This window comes from Scomber scombrus, chromosome 20, assembly GCF_963691925.1.
Source record: "Scomber scombrus chromosome 20, fScoSco1.1, whole genome shotgun sequence".
In the NCBI taxonomy this organism is placed as follows: Eukaryota; Metazoa; Chordata; class Actinopteri; order Scombriformes; family Scombridae; genus Scomber; species Scomber scombrus.
In genome coordinates this window covers 797,389-821,559 of record NC_084989.1, presented here as the reverse complement: position 1 = coordinate 821,559, position 24,171 = coordinate 797,389, and the positions used below count along the sequence as shown (strand labels likewise).

Here is a 24,171-nt window from a genome sequence, read left to right as displayed (position 1 = left end):
AGGGATCACAACCTAATCTAAATGTGTTCATCTAAGTAATAAAATATAAGTAATTAGTGAAAGTATAACAGTATAAGTAGTAATAAGTAAAAGTAATTAAATATAAAACCCCAATACATTTGAATGTAAATTCTTCGGCGCTTGGTGTCGCCATTGTTATTTTGTATCTAACTGTAACTCTACTGCGTATCACAGTCCTTACATCATGTAGTGTAACATTTTGGGTGTTAAATACTAACAATGAACAATGTTGTATCTGCTTAAAGGGTACTTAATTATTGATTGTTATTTGCTAAAGATAATCAAAACTGAGGGCATTATGATAAAAGATGAGGTGTATGTGATTCTGCACTTACTGAGTGAATGAGTACATTTGATGATCTGATAAACATACCCTGAATTATATGTGATTAATTATATGTATTACACTTTTATTATTATTATCTTTTAAAATGAGAATGCAGCAACAAAAGTTACGAAACAGTATTATAATTGAGATAGTGTCTCTTGTATAGAAGAAACTGAACTGAAGTAACCCCTGTATGACAGTCTGAAGACTCAAGGCTACACTCTGAAAAAACTCCATGCACCTGCGACTGGAGTTTTGACGAAAAGACCATTATGTGATCAATGCCAAGAAAAGTTGTTTTGGAAGGAATCTGATTGGTTGGAATTTACTAGGGCAAAGGGGATTTCCCATGGTCAGCAAAATAATCAGTATAAAAGAAACATTTGATCCGAAAATAACTTTGGTATCATTTTCTGTGCTGCTTGTGCTGTATCTTGATCCCGTGGATTATTTGTCGACAAATAAAACTCTAACTGCATTCAGCTGGACGACTCTTGGTGATTTTTCTGTTTGGACTTCTGGACACTTTAACTTTTAAATATAACAGATTATTATATTTGCTTCTACAATCACTACAGTACCGCCTTGTGGTATAAAGTAGCAATGACATAAATGAAGAACACAACAGATACACCATCTCCTCACATTGATGTATACTGGCAGGTTTTGCAGACCGGTGCATTGCAAAAACCTGCAAGTTTCACTGATCTCAGAGGTGGAAAAAAATATATTTGGTGTACGACATGACCAACATTTTTCAAAACATTGTGGATTTTAAAATTAAGAGCTGTACAGTGTTTTACTGTGTTGGTATTCCTACAAAAGGAACAAAAAAATACACAACTCAGCAGTTTACATACACCTGAAAGATAAGGGACACTCTTTCAAGGACAACAGCATGCATATTTTGAATAGGAAGGACAGATGGTTTGAAAGAGAAGTAAAGGAAGCTACCTATGTAAAACCATGCCTCAACAGGGCAGGAGGTCTACAACACCACTTATCTCCCACTCAGAATACCATCCTTTCATCCCCTCATAAGATTTAACAACCGTTCACATTTGGCCTCATGTGACAACTCCTACGAGCATAAAAGATCTCTGCGACCTGTAAACTATTTCCGTTAACAACAGTAAGCACAGGTGTTGCCAAAATAACCAGAAGGATTATATTATTATTTTAAGCTTTTCATCATATATTAGAAACAACACTACAAATACACATGGCAGTTTACTGGACAACGGTGCACATTATGTTTCAGGTTTGAGTCCAGCTCTTTATTAATGCTATCTTAATGGTATCACCTTTAGACACTCAGTCAGCATTAATATGAAAATACTAATGAAAAACACATACCTGCATAACATGTTGGTGATGCATTATAGAGCATTAGATAAAAAGAAGTATCGCAAAAAACGGTGTATAAGACGTACATTTAACGCAATATTTTTCATTTAAAAGTGGGGTGGGTCTTATACACCAGTAAAATACAGAAAGAGGTTGGATCTGGATATGAGTATAGGTATTTAAAAGGCTGTCCACACTCAGAACAATAACTATAACTGTAAAGATAACGTGAGCGTCCACACTTATGAACTATAACGTCCTATAAACAGCAGTGTCAAGCATGAGCTGCACACTCCAGCTGTGTCAGCAGCTAGTGAAAATACACTATTGATGACCTGTTAATGCTGTATGTTGTGTGGAAAAATGAATGTGTGTTGATCAGAAGTATTTCACACACTAGTTTCTGTGATGTTTCAGTATTTACAGACCAAACTGATGTTGAAGCGCAATGTGATCTGATTGAAACTGAACCCAGTCTGACTTAATATACCGGTCCAGCTCAGTTAAGCAAATCATTACCGGACCATGAACCATTAACCTGACACACTGTTTCAGGTATTATAATATGTGTGTTTTAATTGTGTTTCTAATACATGTAAACTGAGAAAGTTTTGGAGTATAAACATATGTGTTTATAAATGAATAGTTACTGGTGCATTCATAAACCAGTCTTTAATAGAAAAGTGTTTTTCACAGCATGAGACTCCCCAAAATAGACTCTTATACACCTGTGTGACTTACACACTATTCTTTACACTATGTTCTTTCCCTGTATTGTTTTCTTCATCCAGGCTGTTCTGACACAACCTGCTCTCCCACAGTAAGAAGCAGATCTGAGATGTAAGTTGACTGCCAACACACCATTTGGTCTTTGTGTGGGTTGTGAGTGCTGCAAGTGTGTGCCCATTTGGGCAAATGCCAGTGAGCATATTCACAACTGCACACATACTTTCAGAAAGTTGCCATCTCCATCCCCATTAAGTGTCAAATTACCATATTTTGTATGATTTCTTACATTCAAGAAGACAACTAATTGTCTTACAAAGTGAGGATTAGCAGTCCTGTAAACACACTTCTGTCCTGATAAGTGATGTCTGACAAATGGATGGATGTTCAAGGTTGAATGGTCAGTTCTAATTTACCGCCACCAGAGGTCCTTGTCAGGAAACAAAGGATACATGTCACATGTCACACATTGTAACAAATGGTAAATAGACTGTTAGAACTCATGGTAATAATGGGGAAGCCATTATTTAGGGGAGTGGATGTAGTCGCATCATTGGGACGACATTTGTTGTAACTGGTAATAACGGTCTCACTAAGAGAACACTAAACTCTTGTGACTCTGCTAGTCTCCACTCTGTTCTCCTACAGCCGTCCCTCAATGTGTAAAAGCCAATCAGAGAGCTTCTTACATCTCTGGAGTAGCAGAGAGGACACTGCTTTTCGAAAAGAAAAGGGGAGATGATTTAGAAAATCCATTTTCGTATCGGATTTGGAAAAGCAATAAGAAAATGGAAATGCAAATAGAAAATGGAATTGCCCTTTTAAAAGCCTGATTAAAAGTTGTATTTTCTATTTCAGTTTGCAAATTCAGTTATTTATTTCTGTTTTTCAAAATGCATTTTGAAATTGATTTTGGAATTCAATAGTGTATTTTATAAATGGTGTTTTAAATGACTGCTTTTTGAAATCCTTTTTGTAATTCCTCTTTTTAATTGACGTGTCACCTGTGGTCCTCCATATAAAACCAGGACTTAAATACAAACTAAACTGATTAGGTGCAAGTGAGGAGAATATGAAAGCATCTGGGAAAGACACCGAGAAGGGCAGGGCTTACCATGTGGAAAAACACAGGGCAAACACAAAACCAGTAACCTTGAAAAACAATCCTCTTATATGTCCAATAAGCCCATTAAAGAATATAAATGAATAAAAATGATGATGCAATTCACCAACAGGCAGAAAAGAAGCAAAAAATAAAGGTTAACAAACTCCTTTTCCATGATGTATATTGTAAAGGATGAATTACAGAGAGTCAAGAGAGCCATGGAACTAAAACCTGTCAGTCTCTGGATAGGAATGTCTGCTAAATGCCCTGAATATACATGCAGCAGACATGTGGACTCACTCACATTTCACAACTAGTGTGAAAACACACTTAAATTTCAGTTTCAAGGGCCTACTCCCAATCAGTCCAGTTCAACAAACAGGGAAACAGTCAGAGGGCATCTGGTGGACTGGTGGAGGGACACAGAGTCATACTGGGACAGAGCCATGACAATGTCATGAATGATTCAAAAAGGAAGTGACTGCGTTTTGGCACAGCTCTACATGCATGCTATGATATTCTCACACCTATCATTCTGAATCACTACCTGATCACAAGCCTCAAAATCAACTATAAAAACCATCATATCACTATAACCAGACATTCAAAATCATTGATTAAAAAACAAAAAAAACAATGATGTGGCACCATTTTCACAAAAGCTTCATAAGCTGTTCCAACCTAAAGCTTACTTTTAAATGTTCCTTCCCTGCTTAGTGAACTTGTTACAAGACACCAGCACTCCAAAAGGTTTCTGTCATACTGCAATGAACAAATCCTCCTTTGGACAATCAGTCTTCTCTTTAAAAGGAACAAAACTGGAACTGTCTACAAGAAACTTTTCTCACACTAAATAACCCTGTAGACACACCTGTATTTTTATGTATGTCTTTATGTGTGTATTATTAACTCTTGTCTTTCTTTCTTGTCCCCTTTATATTTTAACTAACTCTTTTTAAAGCCTCCCGTGGACAGGTGTTGTGGTTTAGTGTTTCACTACAAACACTAAACACAGTGCATCTGGTGCCTGTGCATAATTGTATGATGCAGTTCCGATATAAAGTTAGTTTAAACTTAAACATATAGCTTTTGGGATGAATTGGCTGCAGCTGAGAGGAGTGGTCCTTCCAGTAAACATATCTGGACTTCACCACACTTACAGACTCGTGGTTCGGAAGTCTGCGAGTGGTCCACAAGAGGCCTTAAGTGCACTTTATGCAGACTTCTATAGAGTCCACTCAGGGTGCAGACGCCATCAGACTGATTGAAAAATTACCCATATTCCATATTAATATAAATGCTAATTATTATCATAAAATATAAAATAAACAACAATTATTCTTGTCATCATTTATATCATAATAAATACTTTTGATGAAATTAGCTTTTTTCATTTTTTCAAGTTCATTGATGTAAGTGCACTGTAGGCTACACACAGAATATACATGTTTCTATTAATCATATGGATGTGTTTATTATAATCTGCTAAACAAGCAAAGGTTGGTTTTTACCTGTATTTAATTTGAAGATCCTCTGTCAGGGATTTTATACAAAAACATTTTAGCAGTGTTTGGCAGTTCATGATCAGTTCATGCAAATACCAAATGTCATCCTGCCATTTCATTCGTTCTTACTAGATTTGTTGTAGCTGTGGTGTAAAACAGGAGACCTGCACATATCAACACTAAAAAAACTTTTTTTTTATTATTATTTGCAATTGCCAATATGTTATGTCCTCTACAGCTAAGTCTTCCATATATTCCAAGTAATGTAGAAAAATAGATATTCTAATATCATAATGACTTCAAACTTAAATACCTATTTTTATTTTAAATGGGGAGGAAGAAACTAATGGTATTTTTAGGGACTTTGATGGGGGTCATTAGCAGCTAGTGGATGTCACTATTAGCTGGTAATATAAATGACCTCATTGTGTGACATGCCGTTCCAAATAGTCCTTAATGTGGCTCTGATTAGCCTGAGTCAAGAACAGACAAACTTCACGTAATTTGTCCAGATAGGATCAGTTCATACATATTTAATATCCAGTACTCTCTTCATAGCTAATGGGCTGGAAGATATATGAGCTCAATTGTTCTCATTCCACAAGGCACATGTGAAGTTTGAGTGGTGTTTAGATGGACACCGAAACATATGATACGATTTGACTGTCCCTTGTTTAGATAAAAGAAATGTGTACAGTGGGTGTATCAGAGCTTTTTCACTGAAGACAGCCACCTGCTGCTGGGAATGAGGTTCATTTCAAGGCTTAGAGTGATCCAAACACTAAAGTTACAGGCTGTATTCTATTTGATCCACTGTTAATATAAAATGATTGATTAGTAGAGTATACATTTAAATGACTCTTATGGTGTATGTTTTCAGTCTGGTGCAGTCTATGTATTTCTTTGAGGGTTTTTTTTATAATAGGTGAATGTGTCAGTGATTTTCAACTGAATCTGAATCCATGAGATATTGAATTTCCTATAAAGGATTGGAAATGGCAAATTATACTATAACCATTTTATTTTTCTAACATCATTGCAGAGACACACAGACACACATTCACGTACGGTGAATGCCAAACTGACTTCAGTCTAATATGTAAATGACATGTTGGCTGCTACCAGGGCGTGACTTCAGTTTTTGAGCATCACCTGCACTCACTTCTCTTGAGGGCCACTGTTCTCAGGGATTTAGCATCCTAAATCCTCTAATTATAACTATGATCCCTCCACCAGGTTCCACAGAACCCTCCTCATCCAAAATCAGATTATTAAGAATTTAATGGGGGAAATTCTATGTCCCACGCCATCTGCGACCCAGAACTTGTAGCAGACACTCAAGTACTACATACTATTTGAACATACAAAAAGTATGTTTTTGGTTCAATTCATTAAAAGATTCAGAAAAGTGATGTGAATTATTGTTTATGTCCCTCTTAATTTTCCATATGCTGTTTCCCATCACTCGTATTTTTTCACCTGCCACTGAAGTGTTTGGCAAACCTGAAATATTATAATAGTTCATAGACTGTGCTGCTGCTTGCAACAGCAAATACTGTGCAGGAAATGTAATGCTGGCTGAATTAAATGTTCTATGAACATAATGACAGAATGTTCTTATCATAGTTTATGGTCTGTGTTTAATACAGAAACAAGTCTGTAGTGACTGGAAAGGTGAGACGCTGTGGTTAATGTCTAGTTTACTTGATTAGAACTATGTAAAGATCAGGGTTTGGGTTTAAATGATCACTGGAGACAAGTTTTCAAATTCCTTAAAGATATGCAACCTTTACTGTCATGGCAACAGTGAACACCACGATTAATTGACATGAGCAAGATTAAGTCGATTAGAGTTTTTCTAAATGTCGGTTTCGATTATTTTTCGATTAATTGTCCAGCCCTACACCCAAGGTCAGCTGATAACATGCAGTCTGGTTTAGCTAAATCTAGTCTGTATCCTCCAATGGTACAGTTTACTTAGTAGCATTTGCATGATGCACTTCTAAACTGGGTTAATCACCATGGTAACCTAGGCTGAACAGCTGGTCCAGATTCAAGTTCAAAGAATCGGATCAACACCTGTCAAAAACCCAACCACTGACCAATCATATCACTGGAAACAAGTTATGATTTGTGCAGAATCGTGGCATGGACAAAAACCCTGAGTTTATAATAAAAGAGTAAAAACACAAAAACGTTTGTTTAAAAAGCAATATGTATTTTAATAGGTCAGTAGACTCATTTATTGTTCACAGCTTCCATTTCAACTCTTTTATGAAGCAATATTTAACAACACTAAACACATGACTGCAGGTCTGTTATATTTGTGCAAATCTTCTTTCAGTCCTTGTTGACATTGTAGATGATTTTACACTCTGAGTCCATCACTTCAGCTCAGTGACTTTGTGATGATAATTGGAAATAAAAACTAACTGTTGTCTTTTATGAATATAATCCACAAAGAATCAATTAGCTCCCATGATTAAAAATGTAACATTTTGGTCAGATCAGCATTTACTACTTGTTTCCTCTCTGCTTTGGCAGCAGAGACAGCTTAACATTGCATTTAACTTTATTATCTTCATTACATATTCACAATAATTGGAATTTGACAGCAGATTAAAAAAAGAAACAATTGTGAACAAATGAATTTGTCTCTGATGCTTCGGTAGGGAATAGCCTAACTTGTTTGCTTTTAATGTGATGACTCTCCCATACATTTGGAGGCCTGAGTATACCGCCCCTTTACAATCAATAATATCAAAATCATTGTGGACCTAATGGCTGTAGTTCCATGAAATGCTTAAATACAATCAGGAATAATTCCAGCTTCCTTTTATATACAAACATATCATTTGGAAAGTTATTTATATATTTTCTAGGAAAGTTTCACCCAATAAGTGAAACTAAATCAAAGAAGAACTGCAGAAGAACAGACAAATATGGATATTCATTTTCCTCCACGTTCAAATTACATAGTAATAATGATAATAATACTACAACAACAACAACAACAGCAACAACACCAACTACTACTACTAATAATAATAATGATAATTATAATAATAAGCATTGTGTTTCAGCCTCTTCTCGAGATGTGACACTGCTCAGTTTTGCATAGTTTCCTTTGCCTCTTTGTCTTCTTTTATTGCAATGCTTGCTGTAGTTAAAAAATACAATAAACAAAAAAACAACAAAAAACTCCTTTAAAGAAACAACCAACCAAATCAAAACAAAACATGTATGTGTATGTGTGTTGCCATACACTGTGTTATATGTGTTGTCATTCAGGTCCACAGTGTTCCTTGAATAAACACATGGTCCTCGCGGAGCGGAGCATTCAATTAATATGAATTAATAATCATTAGATGGATCGCAGCCAAGTGCTCCCCCAAAATGTACATTCTAAATAATTAAACAATTATTTTTCCACTTTCCATTGGGTAATAGGATTTCTTTTTTCATAAACATATCAGTTTGGTTCATTAATTAGGGAAAGGCTTGTTTAAATCCTCCTGCACCTGATAAAACTGGCCACAGAGATGGATGTCATATGGGTTGATGTCTGCCGAGGAGCTCTGGCTGATAGAGCGGTAGCGGAGACCATAGTGACAGCTCCGGTAGTCCACTGGCTCCTCGTGTTTCAGGGAGAAAATGCCATTAAAGTTGATAGGGGGGCTGAGGGGGCCTGCATCCAGAGGGCTGGAGCAGTCTGGAGAAAGGTCATACAGAGCGTCATAGGGGCCACAGAAGGAGCTGAAAGGCCGTAGGGGCCTGCCATTGTCCGCCGAGCTGGCCCCCACTCCTTCAGCTCTGTAGTGGTGATACGCTGGGTAGAGGGAAAAAGACTCCCCACCAGACTCTGAGATGAAGCTATGGGTGTTGAGCTGCAGATAACTGGCCATCAGGTTAGTGGTGGGCTGGGAGAGGCCCTTGCACAGTGTCTGGGCGAAAGTGAGCAGGTCTGGCCTTTTCCCAGTGCTCAGGATTTCACCGAGGGCCCAGATATAATTCTTGGCCAAACGGAGTGTCTCTATTTTAGACAGCTTCTGTGTCTTTGAGTAGCATGGAACCACTTTCCTCAGGCTGTCCAGTGCATTGTTCAGACCATGCATCCGGTTCCTTTCCCTTGCATTGGCCTCAATACGCCGCAGTCGAACCCGGTCCTGCCGGGCCTGGCTCAGCTTCTTCTTACGAGAACCCCTTCTTCTCAGATCACCTCCTGCCTCCTCCTCCTCCTGCTCCTCCTCTTCTGTGCCGTGCCTTTCTCCATCCTCTCTCCCGGATTTAAGTGTGTCCTGCAAGGCTCTGCCAGGCTCTGGCTTTACTGATTTAATGATTTGGTTGGTGGCCCAGCTGGTCCTGATAGGACTGCTGGTCTGGTTAGAGGACAGCTCGTCAAATGGCAAAGTCAACATGTCATCCTGCAGTGTGTGGTGGTGGTGGTGGTGGTGGTGGCTGGGTGGGGTGAAAAGAATATTAAATACATAAAACGCTGAGATTAAATAAAACTGTATTAATCCTCCAGAAAGAAAACTGACCCATTGTATTTTAGTAGTCAGTAAAAAGATAAAATAATCATATGAGCTTCATCTCAACAGTTTATCTACTACCATTTAAACATCTACCAAAAAGGCCATTCACTATTATTGCTATTATAATTATTTGTTGTATTATTAGTAGAAGGCTATTTGTTGACATCAAAGTCTGTGTGCATAATATAACATTGCATAGCATTACATGAGATAAAACTACTAACCCAGATACTCTGGGGAATATCTGTCATATCATATAAATCCAAATAAGAAAACACAGTTACAGTAAAATAGGTAATAAGTAAGTCAAATAAATGACTACATATATATAATAACTATCATGAAGCTGTATTAGCAGCCCCTGCCAGGCTATTCAACAACAACCTATTACTATTATTTTTCAAGTTAACTTCACCCTCCATACAACATCACACAAATTATCATCCATTGTAATCCAAATGTCCTTCCGTCAGTTGATTGTATGAAGAGCTTCTCACCCAGTTTTGGTGTTAAATTCCAGTGAGCATCTTCCTGAAGCCTCCAGACACTCAGACAGGCTTTCAGTAGCAAATATATATCTTCCTCCTCCTCCCTCCTTCCTTCTGTCCTCTCCTCTGTTTCTCTTCTTCTTCCAGCAGTAAAGACATTGATGCCATCTGCTGCTGACGTCACCAAGCAGGGGGCCAGGGATGCTCTCTCTCAGTGGATCTATGTCTCTCATCCTCTCTCTTCCCAGTTATTCATCTTTCTTTCTCTCTCTCTCTCTTTCTGTCTGTAGCTCTCTCTCCATGCCTCTTTTCCAGTCCTTCCAGTCTGGCTACTGTGGGTGCAGAACCAGTCCCTTCCCTAGAGACTGATTTGAGTTTCTAGATGAAAGTCTGAGCAGTATAGTATTGTATAGTGAGATGATCTTGTGAAGATGATACTGGTTTTTTTCACACCAAATGACTCATTTTCTTTTTTGTCACTTATTTGTCATACAAATATGTGGATAAAGTAAAATACACAGTATTTCTTTGCTTATGAAGTTGTGGCAATGATTAAAGTGATACATCTTCCATAGGCTGTTGCACCATATTCCACTTTTGCCAGTATTCAAAAAATGTGTCTCTTTGTAGTCGGAGAATAAATTTAAGTTTTTCCACTACATAGATTTCCTTTATAATGTTAATCCACTTTCTTGAGTTGGGGGGTCAGGTTGATACCAGCGACAAGTGATCGCTTTCTTGCTTGCTGCTAGAAAGATTTTAATCAAGTATCTATCCCCTCCCCCCATTTCTTCAGGTATGTTTCCCAAATATAGAAAGGCGAAGGTTTGAGGTATCTTAAAACAGAGTATAGCTTCCATAGTGGAGTGGATTTCCTGTCAATACGGTTGAATATTTGGACATGTCCAAAAGATATGAAGGTGGTCTGCCTCCTTGTGGCCGCACTGCCTCCAACACAAATATTCTCTAGCCAGCTGCCTTGATTTTATTTTGGGCATAATGAAGAATCTAACTCTTTTTCCAGCAATATTCTCTCCCGATGTTTGAGTTAGTTGACTGCATTGTGTTCTACACATGATTCATCTTCAGTGATTACAATGTTTAATTATTTTTCCCAATTTGTTTTAATGTATCCTGTTGAGATATTTCTGGTTTCACTAAGTTGTTATACAGTTTAGACACAGTTTTATTTGATCCCTTTTTGTATGCCTGCATAATTGTTTGTATAATACCATCATTTGGTGTAGAGAGCTCAAACATTTTTATCTCTTTAAGATAATGTTGCCGTAGCTGAAAGAATCGGAAAAGATCTTGATTTACCAGACCATACTTATTTTTTAGATCTTGGAAGCTCATTAGTTTTCCTTCCTCCAGAATGGTACAGTATGCGGTAATACCAGTCTTGTAGTACTTGAAAGCGATACTTGAGTAAAAGTACAAGTATTGTAACGAACTGGGCATGTTACTGTTATAAATAAGAGAGTCTAAGCTAGATTCTGTACTGTTAAGTTAAAGTGCTGGTTTTTCAGTTTCGCTTTTCTTGGACTGAAGACAAGTCCTGCGATGCTGAAGAGCCTTTCACAGGCCGCTGAGGCAGGTAGAGGAGTGTTCGGCTTCACGGAAAGCTTGCACACCGCTGGGAAGGATTTCAGCAAGTCCATGTGATCTGCTGAACATGCCAAGTATCCATCCAGTTGTTTGGTACCATCTTGTGCTGAGACAACTGCAGGGCAGAGAAGAAGTCATCGTCATCAGTCGAACTGGACCGGTTGGCATCTGCTAGCTGAAGGGAGGGTTCTTCGATGTCAGGGGCGGATCTTCCATGGGAGCCAGGGACGGACTGGCCATCTGGCAATCGGGCCATCTTGACACACGACCCCATTGGTTATTTTCTTCACTGACACAGGGCTGGCCCAATCTTGTCATGAAAAACCGCCTCCCTTTGGCTCAGTGCGCCGCTGTGTGCAGTCAGTGCAATGTAGGATGGAGAGGAAACGTAAAGGAGGCGCAGAGAAACTGCGAGACAAAAAGAAACCTGCACTTCAAGCAAACGCTGCCAAAATGAGCGACATGTTTGCCATGGCAGGGCCTTCATCAGCTCCCCTGGCTGATGACAGTGGTGGTGGTGGCACTCAACAGGAGCATGTAGTAGAACCTGCGGTAAGCTGGACTGCTTTCAGAACACTAAGGCTATATAATGAGTAGACTAATGCAACCAAGCCCCTTGGTAAATCTGATGAAATGATAAAACGTCAATAAAATAATTTAATTATAATTTAATAATTTAATGTTCTATGGCCAAGTTAGTTTGTATTGTAAACGCAGGTGAAATTAGCAAACATCCTTACCACTAGCGGCTATTTATAAGACACTGTGTGAACTTTGACTGGATGAGAAAATAAGCCTAGGTTAGTACTGGTATGTCTTCCATCCTGAACTAAATAGTCTTAAATGTGAGAACACTTTTTAAAACCACCATTCACCAACAATAACAGTAAGTCAGCGGCCAGCATTGTAATTTCATTATTAGACTATTATTGTTTGTGGGGTGAGTAGTAGTTACTTTTTGGCCCTGGAAAAAAAATGTGTTTTTTGTCTATTGCCTATGTTATACCAATGCAGCTGTGCGCTACAAGAGAATCCAATAATTGTAGTCTATATTTGTAAATGTGAAGCCACCACTCACCAACATGAAAAGTGAGTCAGCGGGCAGCATTCTGATTTCGTTATTAGGCTATTAATTGTTTGTTGTTATGTTAAAAAAAAACCTCACCCCACAGTCTCTATTCATATTTTGTTGAATCAGGTTGAGATAGCATCCCCAGCAGAGGAGAGTGTCTGCGAAAGAGAGGAGAGAGTCGGCGAGAGTGAGGAGAGACACAGCGAGAGAGAGGAGGGCAGAGAGCAATAGGACATACGTAGATTACTTTGCCCGTCCTGAGCCTTTTATGTTACAGAGCTTTTTGGATCACCACCCACAACAAAATGCGAAAAAACCCAGTAGTGCAAAGGGTATTCACCAGTAAAAACGGAACCGACAGGAGGTGGCTCACATATTGTGAGAGACGTCACGCATTGTTTTGCTTGTGTGTATGGCTTTTGGGAAGATCAGTGACACAAGCACATTTATTACTGGAATGTCTGATTGGAGGCATGTGCACCAGTGCACAGAGCATGAGAAGAGTAGTGCACACCGAATCTGTGCCGAAGCTTTTTACTAAGGTGCTCAAAAGCAGATATCAGCAGCATGTTTGTTGGTAATCAGCTGTCTGCTCATAGGCAACAGGTCAAAAAGAGACGGCGGGTATTGGAGCGTGTCCTGGATGTGCTGAAAGTGTTAGGGAAGAGGGGGCTGAGCTACATATGTACAGAGAATGCACACTGGATGATGACACAATTGACCATGGGAACTTTTTGGAACTCGTCCTTTTATAAGCAAAATATGTCTGCCTAAAAGAGCACCTTGACAATTGTATTCAAAAGAGCAAAAAAATTACAAAAATCCAGTGGAACAAGAGGTCGAGGGTCTCTTATCACCCTTCTCTCCAAAACTACAGTGAATACAGTAATTCATACAATTGGGCACCTCATTCAAGACTGCATTTCAAGTGATGTACAGAAAGCTGGAATGTTCTCCATTCAGCTGGACACAACACAAGACATAAGCTCTCAAGATCAGTGTTCAATAATTTTAAGATATGTTACTGACACTGTGCACGAGAGTTGTTGCTTTAGTGAGGTGTGAGGCATCCACTGAGCAATACTTTGTGAATTTGGTCTCAGATGGCTTGGACCATCTGAAGCTAGACAAAGACGTGTATTGGAAATGCCACAGATGAGGCGTCAAATATGCAAGGCCATTATAAAGGATTTTCAGCACTGATGACCTCTCAGTCACCCACTCATGTCTATGTCTGGTGCTATGCACATGTTCTTAATCTTGTCCAGTCTGACACAACGCAAACTGTCATCGAGAGTGGATCACTGTTCAGTCTACTGAATGACATTGCTGTCTTCATCAAGGACTCCTATCACAGAGTCAATCTGTGGGAGAACCAAGCACAAGATAAAAGCCACAGACGCCTCTCTCCAATTGGGGAGACAAGGTGGTGGTCCAAACATGATGCTCTCAAAAAAGTGTTTGGACATTTTGGGAAACCACAGAATGGTTTGTTCAGATGCAGTCCTGACACTGGCAGCCGTAGAAGAGGGCCTCTTGAAATATGAGACCATATTAACAGGCCTAACGTGTAGCTTACGTTGAACGTATGAAAGGGACGTTTATAAGGAAATGATCAAAGTGACGAGATAAGACGACGTGTAGCTTACGTTGAACATATGAAAGGGACGTTGATAAGGAAATGGTCGAAGTGACGAGAAAAGACGACGTGTAGGATACGTTGAACGTATGAAAGGGCGTTGATAAGGAAATGGTCGAAGTGACGAGATAGGACAACGTGTAGCTTACGTGGAACGTATGAAAGGGGCTTTGATAAATGAACGGAGTGATGATAGATAGAAATGTAGGTTACGTTGAACGCGTGAAAGGAGCTGGACAGTGAATGGTCGTAGTAACGGGATAGAACGACAGGTAGGTTACATTAAACATTTGAAAGGGGGTGGTCTCAGCTGGCCATTTGGTGGAGAGCGATCATCCACCATGGAACCCCCAAAATTGGCTTGCATGGTTCTGTCTGATGAAGTTGCAGGAGTAGCACTTAGTGGCAATGACATACCGGTGTCACTGCGCGGGAGAGATGACTTGCAGGGATTGGTGTAGACGAATATGGGTGATCCTGGTACCTCGATAAGGAGACAGCGGGGGCGCTGGTATCCCGGTGGCGAATGTCCCGGTTAAAGCAGAGTGCTGGCAGCCTTCAGTGCCAGGAGCCTTGACTAGAGCAGGCTGCTACGGCAACCAGAACCGGATGTCCCCGATACATCCTGGCCAAATTGAAGTGGTGCAGATACAGTGAAAAACGGCAGGTGTTGTGGGCATCCCGGTGCCCGATGTTCCCGTTGGAACGAAGTTCTGTGGTTGGACATATAAACAGCAGGTGTTGCAGGCATCCCGGTGCCTGATGTCCATGACTAAGCAAAGCGCTGCTGTTGGATTTAAGGAAACAGCATGGGTCGCAGGCATCCCGGTGCCTGATGTTCCTGTTGGAACGAAGTGCTGTGGTTGGACATATAAACAACATGGGTCACAGGCATCCCAGTGCCTGATGTCCATGACGAAGCGAAGCGCTGCTGTAAGATTTAAGGAAATAGCATGGTAGCAGGCATCCCGGTGCGTAATGTCCCTGTCTAAGTGAAACGCTGCAGTCGGAGTGAGGAAACGGCATTGGTCGCTGGCATCTGGGACCCAATGTCCACGAGTAAGCGAAACGCTGCGGTCCGAGTGGGGAGACGGCATGGGTCGCAGGCATCGTGGTGCCCGGTGTCCATGACTAAGCGAATGCTACAGCTGGAGTAAGGAAACAAGCATGGGTCGCCAGCATTGTGGTGCCCGCTGTCCACGAGTAAGCGAAACGCTGCTGTCCGAGTGGGGAGACGGCAAAAGTCGCAGGCATCGTAGTGCCCGATGTCCCTGTCTGAGTGAAACGCTGTGGTCGGAGTGAGGAAACGACATGGGTCGCTGGCATCGTGGACCCCGATGTCCATGACTAAGCGAATGTTGCGGCTGGAGTAAGGAAACAAGCATGGGTCGCTGGCATCGTGGACCCGATGTCCACGAGTAAGCGAAACGCTGTGGTCGGAGTGAGGAAACGACATGGGTCACTGGCATCGTGGACCCGATGTCCACCAGTAAGCGAAACTCTGCGGTCCGAGTGGGAAGACGGCATTGGTTGCAGGCAGCGTGGTGCCCGATGTCCCTGTCTGAGCGAAACGCTATGGTCAGAGTGAGGAAACTACATGGTCGCTGGCATTGTGGACCCCGTTGTCCATGACTAAGCTAATGCTGCGATCGGAGTAAGGAAATGGCATGTGTCGCAGGCTTCCCGGTGCCCGATGTCCGATGTCTAAGCGAAGCGCTGCGGTTGTAGTGAGGAAACAGCATGGGTCACTGGTATCACAGTGTCCGATGTTCCTGTCTAAGCGAAATGCTGTTGTTGGAGTAAGGAAACCGCATGGGTCACAGGCTTCTCAGTGCTTGATGTCCCTGTCTAAACGAAGCGCTGCAGTAGTGGTGAGAAAACGACATGGATTGCTGGTATCACAGTGTCCGATGTCCCTATCTAAGCGAAACGCTGTGGTTGGAGTTAACAACCGTTAGCGAGTCCTACCAGGCGGAATGAACCATTTTTCATTTTTGCAAGGGGGTGCAGGTAGTCTCAGACAGTCTTAATTTGATTAAAGCAACCTTATTATTGAACTTTCATAGCAACTTTGATTTTATTTTAATATTTATGACGTTGTTTTTTATAACTGATATATTTAAACAAAAGCCCAGGGCCCCCCTGTGCTTGGGGCCCTGGTACACCATTCCAATTTCTCCCCCCACTTCGACGCCCGTGTCTGTCACTACTAAAATGAAATTACTGACACACCAGTGTAGTTTAGTGTTCCCCTGATGCAAAAGGCCAAATGAAGATTTTACCAATCAAGCAACATGACAACACTTTCTTGCCAGCTTTCACAATTCAGTGCATTTAATGCAAAGACCCTTTATCACAGATTGAGAATTACTACTTTTTCCCCACGACGTACATTCTCTGAAAAAATTATGGGATTAATTATTCTGCAAGTCAGACAGCCAAACATAGCATGATTCTACTGTGGCAGTAATATTTGAAAACAGATAAATAGTATTTTTAATGACAACAGTAATTTTAATGTGCATAAACTGCAAACTATACATTATTCTCCAATAGTCTTGGTATTACACTGTTAAATTTAAAACCATATTCAAATACAAAATGATTATCTACAGAATGTAAACAGAGACAGTCCTATTTTTTTAGGTTACTTGTCATTTTTATTATGCCAACATCACTTGTTTCACAAGACTTTAAGATTTTACCGCATTACAACACTGCAGTCTTATCCATGGTTCAACCATTACAAATACTGCACATCTCTTCATTTATTTCAAGTGTACATAGATCATACAAAATTAACATGTATTTTTTCATGAATACAAGATCTGACTTTGTTAAAATCCGTAAACTTCTGTAGGGGTCATTTATGTTATGGACCAGACTAAATATAATTAAGAGTAAAAGCACATTCCTAAAGGCTGTCATTCATTATTTTCTCATGTTAATTGGAAATACAGTTGTGATCTAAACTTTTAACAACACATAGGCAGCACATTCGTGGCAGACTGGGGTGCAAACCTGGAGCACAGGGATACTCAAAATCAACAGCAGGCAAACTGATGCGATAAAAACAACAAACTAGAACTGGCCTTGACTTTTGTAACATGTTGTAGACTGTACAATCTTAATGGATGAGCTGGGTTTTACGTGGCAATGGCTTGTTGAATTGATTAGGTGATCAGCTGTAGGTGCACCAGTTGAACAGTGGGAGAGAGAACCATGAGGACATGCCCAGAATTCACACATGTGATGGAGAAGAAGATCCAAAGATACAGACCACATGCACAGTGTGCAAAGTCCTGCAGCAAAAAAGTTTGGGAAGCATGTTCCTCACCCCCACTCAAGGAATGATTGCCCATTATAATATGGGAATGTAAAACCATGTCCCGAGAGCTCAACTAAAATGCAATATAATGAAATTGTTTCCTTTTTTTTTTTTTTTTTAAAGTGGGGCAAAGCTACTGAATTGTATAACTACAGACCAGCAAAGTAATTCTACTGACCAATTAAAATATATATTTCTCTTTTTTACTTAGCATTTCATGAGCACTCTCTCACCACAGTGTTGAGGATAGGGTCAGCTGTTGAGTGATATCAGGATGTGGCAGGTAGCAGGATTCAGGATAGTCTGGCTTTCTTTTCCCCAATATTATGTGTGAATATACTGATTCCTCTTTCACCACAAAGACATTAACATCATTGGAATCCAAGATGACATCAAATTACTTAAACAAACATAACTTAAAAATAAGAACAGAAGTACTTAAAGATGTTTAATAATATGTTCTAATACTGTGCATGTATTACCAGGTATGATATTAGTGTTCATGTAGTTTTGTGTGTAAAATAGCTGCAGTGAACACGACTGTGCTGTCAGGTGCACAGAATGGATTGAACACAACACAGCGGCTGCCACACACTCTGCCTTCTCACCAGCACTTCTTCACCACCTGTACTCATGTATGGATTGTGAAAATTACAGAAACACCTGTATTCTTGATTTTGGAGTAAACACATATTAATAGTGTTTACTGTATTGTAGATATAGAGTGTGTGATGTAAAAACATTTAAAAACTGGTTAACTGGAAACTGGCCCACTGCAGGGTGTCCAGTAAGAACTTAACCAGAGATGCCTGACGTTGCAAGCCACAGGAATGTTTACTGAAGTCATATATGGTTGTTTTGTGTTACACACGATTTGGAGAAGTCCAAAAACTAGGAAATAAAAGAGTGAGAGTCCATTCATGGATATGGTGGTTCTTCCTCTGCAGTACAAGTAACGAGGGATATGGCCTGATACATTGAATCTCAACACTGATTGGTCAGGTGTCTAAAGATAGAGAGACTGATTGGTACAGCGATTCAATATTGATGAATACTTTTGTTTTCGAGCACACATACACTTTAGTGTGGATCTGACACTGTTTTATAAATGGGACACCAGAGCTGCACAACCCTGCCACAAGAGAGACACCCCTCTTTGTTTGATAATGTTTAACATATTTCTTTTTTTCTTTTTCTTTTTTTGCTGGCAACTCATGTAAGGTCGAAACATGTTGGCTTTTTAATATGTAGTAGCCAGTTACAACAAAGGCTTTTTAAGGCTTCTGTTCCTCGCTATCACTGTTTTTTGTAGTGCCCGGATATATCTCTTTCTTGTCATAGACTGATCCCCCTTATCCAAGAGCACCCACTTACCATAGATATACATCTACAACTAGAGCTACCAGCCATCTGTTCTTTAATGCTGTAGCAATGTTTGTTATATTGAACTTACCATCTGAGTCATTATAAAAACCATGATGGACATCCGTTTTTTATGCTTACTGCCCAGCCTTAATCTGGCTGTGCTAGATAATTCATTTGAGATATGAAGCCATCTTTTGAATACATTGGTGTTTTGATTGTCCAGTTTCCAAAGAACACCTCAATGAATACACAGCCATGACCAGACCTCAACCTGTAAAATATCCAGTGTTAATACATCCACATACCACTTCACACCCATACACACAGACCTGTAGTTCATGGTAGGACTCCAATCTACCACGTCCATCTACCAAGAATCCCCCTCCCTCATAGTAATTAATGACTCTATTGAGTCTGACACTATTGTTTTAAATCATTGTGCAGCCGATAAAAGACAACAAAAAGGAGGTGCCTTCCCATTTTGACATTAAAAAATCCAACACACACATATAGCCTACATGTAGGCATATCCCAAAATAGCCCCTGTGCTCACATGCTGACATTGTTGGTGAAAAAAGACCCCAGACACTGCTGTGAAAGGAAAAGGCATGGTAACTGAAAGCTGGTGGGGGAGAAAGCAGCTTCCAGTCTTACACACTGGACTTCATTATCACATTTCCTTCCCATTCCTTGAAGACAAAGTGATGGAAGGCCATTCTGTAAATGAAGCCAATGGTGTTCACACCATGTGGTCCATTCTAGTTTAGTGAAAAATACAGATAGTACTAGTTAATGTTGTGCTGTTAAGTCTAGGGGATTTAACTAGCAGTAAGCCAACAGGCCAACTTATGCTGAATTTAAGTTTATCCATTGCTGTGGATCACTTGTACTCACTTTAATAAGTAATGCCTCAGTCCTTAGACCTTCATCAAACATAAAGCCGAACAGGCAAACAGAAGCATCCATATGAAGGCTGGTGCTCTTTTCCTTTGTTTCCAGACAAAAGCATCCTCTTGGTGTAGGCCTGTCTTTGTCTGAGCACATGGTTGGTCCCAACACATCTTACTTGTATTCCTGAGAAAACTTTTGCATATTTAAGAGTTACATAGTTACAGGCAGTTACAGTTAGGGATGTCCCGATCCGATATTTGGATCGGATCGGCCGCCGATATTAGCAAAAAATGCATATCGATATCGGATCGGCCAGCACGGGAAAATCCCGATCCGGACTCCCGATCCAGTTTTTTTTCAAAACTCCGGTCCGTGTTTTCAAGCGCACCAATGTAGGTAATCCATTCCAGTTTTTTTCAGCTTTTCCCCCCAAATCCGGTCCGCGTTGTTCAGCACACCTAGCGCACACCTAGTGACCTGTCCAGCATCCCACTTGTCTGGGCATGTCCCACTAAGGATTTATCGATAAAAATGTCAGCTGTGTGGGATTATTTTACCCTAAAAAACGAAAAAGACAAAGAGGCGGAGTGCAATACTTGCCACAACAAAGTCAAGCGTGGTGGTAAAGCAGTAAGACAATTTAATACGACCAACCTGATCAAACATTTAGCGAAATACCACCAAAAACATCATGAAGAGTTTTTGAAGAAATCTGAAGACAAGAAAAAGAAAGGTCAACCAACACTGGCAGAAATGTTTGCAAAGCGTGACAAACTGCCTCAAAACAGTGCCAGAGCCCAGGGAATAACAAGAGTTATTGCCGAGGAAATAATACTGGATGACGAGCCACTATCTCTCGTGAGTAAAGTCGGGTTTAGACGCACCATCGAACACCTTGAACCACGGTACAATATGCCCAGTCGCCATTACATCGTTGAGAAGACTATCCCCCAGATACACAAAGATGTTAAAGTTTACATTGCCAAACAAGTGGAGAGTGCAAATGCACTTAGTTTCACAACGGATATCTGGAGCTGTGATCACCGCCCTTTATCTTTATTGAGTTTAACTGCACACTGGATTGGGCCCGACTTCACCCCAAAGAGAGCTGTTTTGCATGCGCTTGAGTTCAGAGGCTCACACACAGCGAATGCCATCACAGACGCCATGCAAAATATGCTGTGTGCCTGGAAGATTGACAAAAATAAAGTCCATGTCATTTTAAGAGATAACGCGGCCAATATGAAAAAGGCCATGGATCAGCTTGGAGTGCCAAGCCTGGGATGTTTTGCGCACCTCTTACAGCTCGTTGTCCACCAGGGTCTATTGGCACAGCAAGCTGTAAGCGATGCCATCGCCAACGGGAGAAAAATTGTGACTCACTTCAAACACTCCCCCAAGGCCTACTCGGAACTCGAGGACGTCGAGGAAGAGTTGAACATTGAACCGAAGCGTCTGCAACAGGACGTACAAACCAGATGGAGTAGTACTAAGATGATGATCGACAGCCTACTACATGCTAAGCGGGCACTGCAGGCCTATGCATCGGATAGCAACAGCAATCTGCCAGCCACTATAACAGGCAACCAATGGTCGCTGCTGGAGAAAACGGCGACAGTTCTTAAACCCTTCCAAGAGCTGACAGCCGAGGTCAGTGCAGCCACCGCCACAGCAGCCGATGTCATCCCCTCTGTCCGTGTCCTGACACGCTTTCTGGACACTGAGAGCGAAGCACACCTAGGGATTCAAACCATGAAGGCCACTCTACTCGATGCCGTTCACAGACGTTTTTACCATGTGGAAATGGAACCCCTCTATGCCGTGGCAACACTGCTCGATCCACGCTACAAAGACAAGTAAGTGGTTTATAATTATTTGGGCATGTTTTAAGCTTCAGTATAATATTATTGAAAATATTTTACTGTACAGCAGGTATTTATTTCTTTGTCAGTACTTCAATATTCAACAACGATCCACTAGATAATTCTCATAGATAAGAAAAAAAATAGAAAGTGTGTGTTAATTGTTGTCATTGAACATGAACATGTGGAGACTAGGTGAAACAATATAAAATAATTGATACATCTTTATGACATTATATTCATATTTCTTCCAGGTTCTTCACTAATGCAACCAACCTGGATCAGGCAAAGAAGGCACTAAAGGCAGAGGTGATGAAAATGGAACAAGAGCTGAAGAAGACCATGCCACCATCTGGAGAAGTGTCTGAGGCTGAGCCAGCAAGGCAAACACCAGGAATGGAGGCTGAAAGCTCAATCAGCAGCCTGGGCAGCTACTTCGACGAAATACTGGAGGAGAGCAGCACAGCAGTAGCAGGTCCGTCTGAGCAGGAGATCCCCCCAGGGGCACTGATTCAGTTAGAGAGCTACCTCAGTGAGGCTCCACTTGGACGTAAGAACAATCCTTTTCATTACTGGAGAGACAATCAGGCTCGACTACCCACCCTGGCAGCAACAGCAGCAAAGTTCCTCTGTGCTCCTTGCACGAGTGTTGAGAGTGAGAGGCTTTTTAGCGCAGTCTCACTTATCATTGATGAGCACAGGAGCAGGCTGACACCTGAGCATGTTAGATATATATATATATATATCATGTAGAGATAGCAATACTGTAGAAGGCGTGAGTTATTTGGGTTGTTATAGCCAATTCAGTGTGTGTGTGTGTGTGTGTGTTAATTTGACTATTTTCTACTCAGGTTTTGTGTGTGTTGCTTTTATATATAATGTTATATTGTTTACAATATTGTTAACACTCTTGTTGTTCAAGAGCAGAGCACTGATGCCAATTCAGTGTGTGTGTGGTATTTTGACTATTTATTATTTTGTCTATTTTGTGTTTATTTAACCCTGAATAAACAGGTCAGCTTCTCATTACCAACTATTGTGGATTATTCAAACTAACCTAATTAAGTTGGCTAGTTGTTCTTAAGAGTAAAACCCTTTTCAACATGAGTATGACAACAAAATAAGTAAATATCTTTAATCTTTAATACATGCTTGGATCGGCCGGTATCGGTATCGGCCGATACTAAAAGCTACAATATCGGTATCGGATCGGAAGTGCAAAAAGCTGGATCGGGACATCCCTAGTTACAGTTATAGGATTATTGTGAGCAGTCAACCATCTAAACCTTCCTCTAGATCAGGGGTTCTCAAAGTTTTAGGAACCCAACATTGGACTGAGGGCTACTGAAGGGAGAAAAAAAAGGAAACAACAGACAAAAATCCCATTTGTAATCATTTTAATGACCAGCTTGCATTTCTACAGTTTACATGTATTGGTCTGCATCCAGTAATGTGCAATAAACACATTTTAATTAATAAATAAGGCTAAACCTGGCAAAACTTGATAAAACCTTGAGAAATATTGTAATGCACACAAAATCCCTGGGGTTTTCTGCCCTCTACAGTCAAAATTGTGATATAACAGTCCTGTGTGCAGTCCATTTCAGTATATATGTAAAAACGTATTTAGAATAAACAGTCAGTCTCAGTGTGCCTTGCTCCCTGTCTTATCAGCATGGAACTTATTCAGTAGCAATTCCAGCTACCAAAGCACCACAGGAAAACCTGCACAGACAGACAGACACACACACACAGAGAGAGAGAGAGAGAGAGAGAGAGAGAGAGACTTTTAAAATAGAAACTTACCAAACAAGTCATCATCATTAATATCTATCATTGCCTGTCATCAATAAGCTTGTCATTAAATCACACTGAATATTTGTTACTAGGTCAACATACCTTTTTTTATTGGCATTGGATTTGTGGTGCTGTTTTCGGTTGGCCACGATTCCTCTGATGTCCGGCTCCTTCTCCGCCATTGCGATACGAAGGACAGCATGTAGATGGCCATCTGTTAACCAGGATTTCAGCTTGGATTTGTTGATGGCCATGGTGGAGAAAGTCTTCTCACAAATGTATGTGTTTCCGAATAAAGAGACCATTCTGATAGCATGCTGGCGAAGTGAAGGGTATGTGGATGGGGAACGTCCTTTGTAGAACTTGATGAGATTCTTGTCACGATATGCTGCTCTGGCCTCGGAGCTCTCCTGCAGGTCGATGAGCTCAAGCTGCATTTCTGCAGGCTCTTCCTCAGGGACACATGAGAAAGGATTTTGGAAGAGGTTGAATGACTTCTCGTGGTCCCTGAAGTCGGAGAAGCGGTGTTCAAACTCCTCTCTGAGTTTTTATAT

At 40.6% G+C, this 24,171-nt stretch overlaps 1 protein-coding gene across 1 annotated transcript; it reads right to left on the bottom strand.

The window, feature by feature from the left end:
• Positions 1–8,517: 8,517 nt before the first annotated feature.
• Positions 8,518–11,919, bottom strand: neurod6a (neuronal differentiation 6a). Its single transcript, XM_062441944.1, has 2 exons — positions 11,735–11,919; positions 8,518–9,490 (listed from the first exon to the last, which is right to left on the bottom strand). Exons 1-2 carry the CDS (start codon positions 11,917–11,919, stop codon positions 8,518–8,520), a joined length of 1,158 nt encoding a protein of 385 aa, XP_062297928.1.
• Positions 11,920–24,171: the final 12,252 nt, after the last annotated feature.

What these genes read in the sequence shown, in the direction of transcription:
- neurod6a (XM_062441944.1), bottom strand. Translation starts at nt 11,919, where the DNA reads ATGGCCCGATTGCCAGATGGCCAGTCCGTCCCTGGCTCCCATGGAAGA. An exon ending in AACAACTGGATGGATACTTG is followed by an intron (nt 9,491 to 11,734) that starts GCATGTTCAGCA and finishes CACCCCACCCAG; the next exon opens with CCACCACCACCACCACCACC.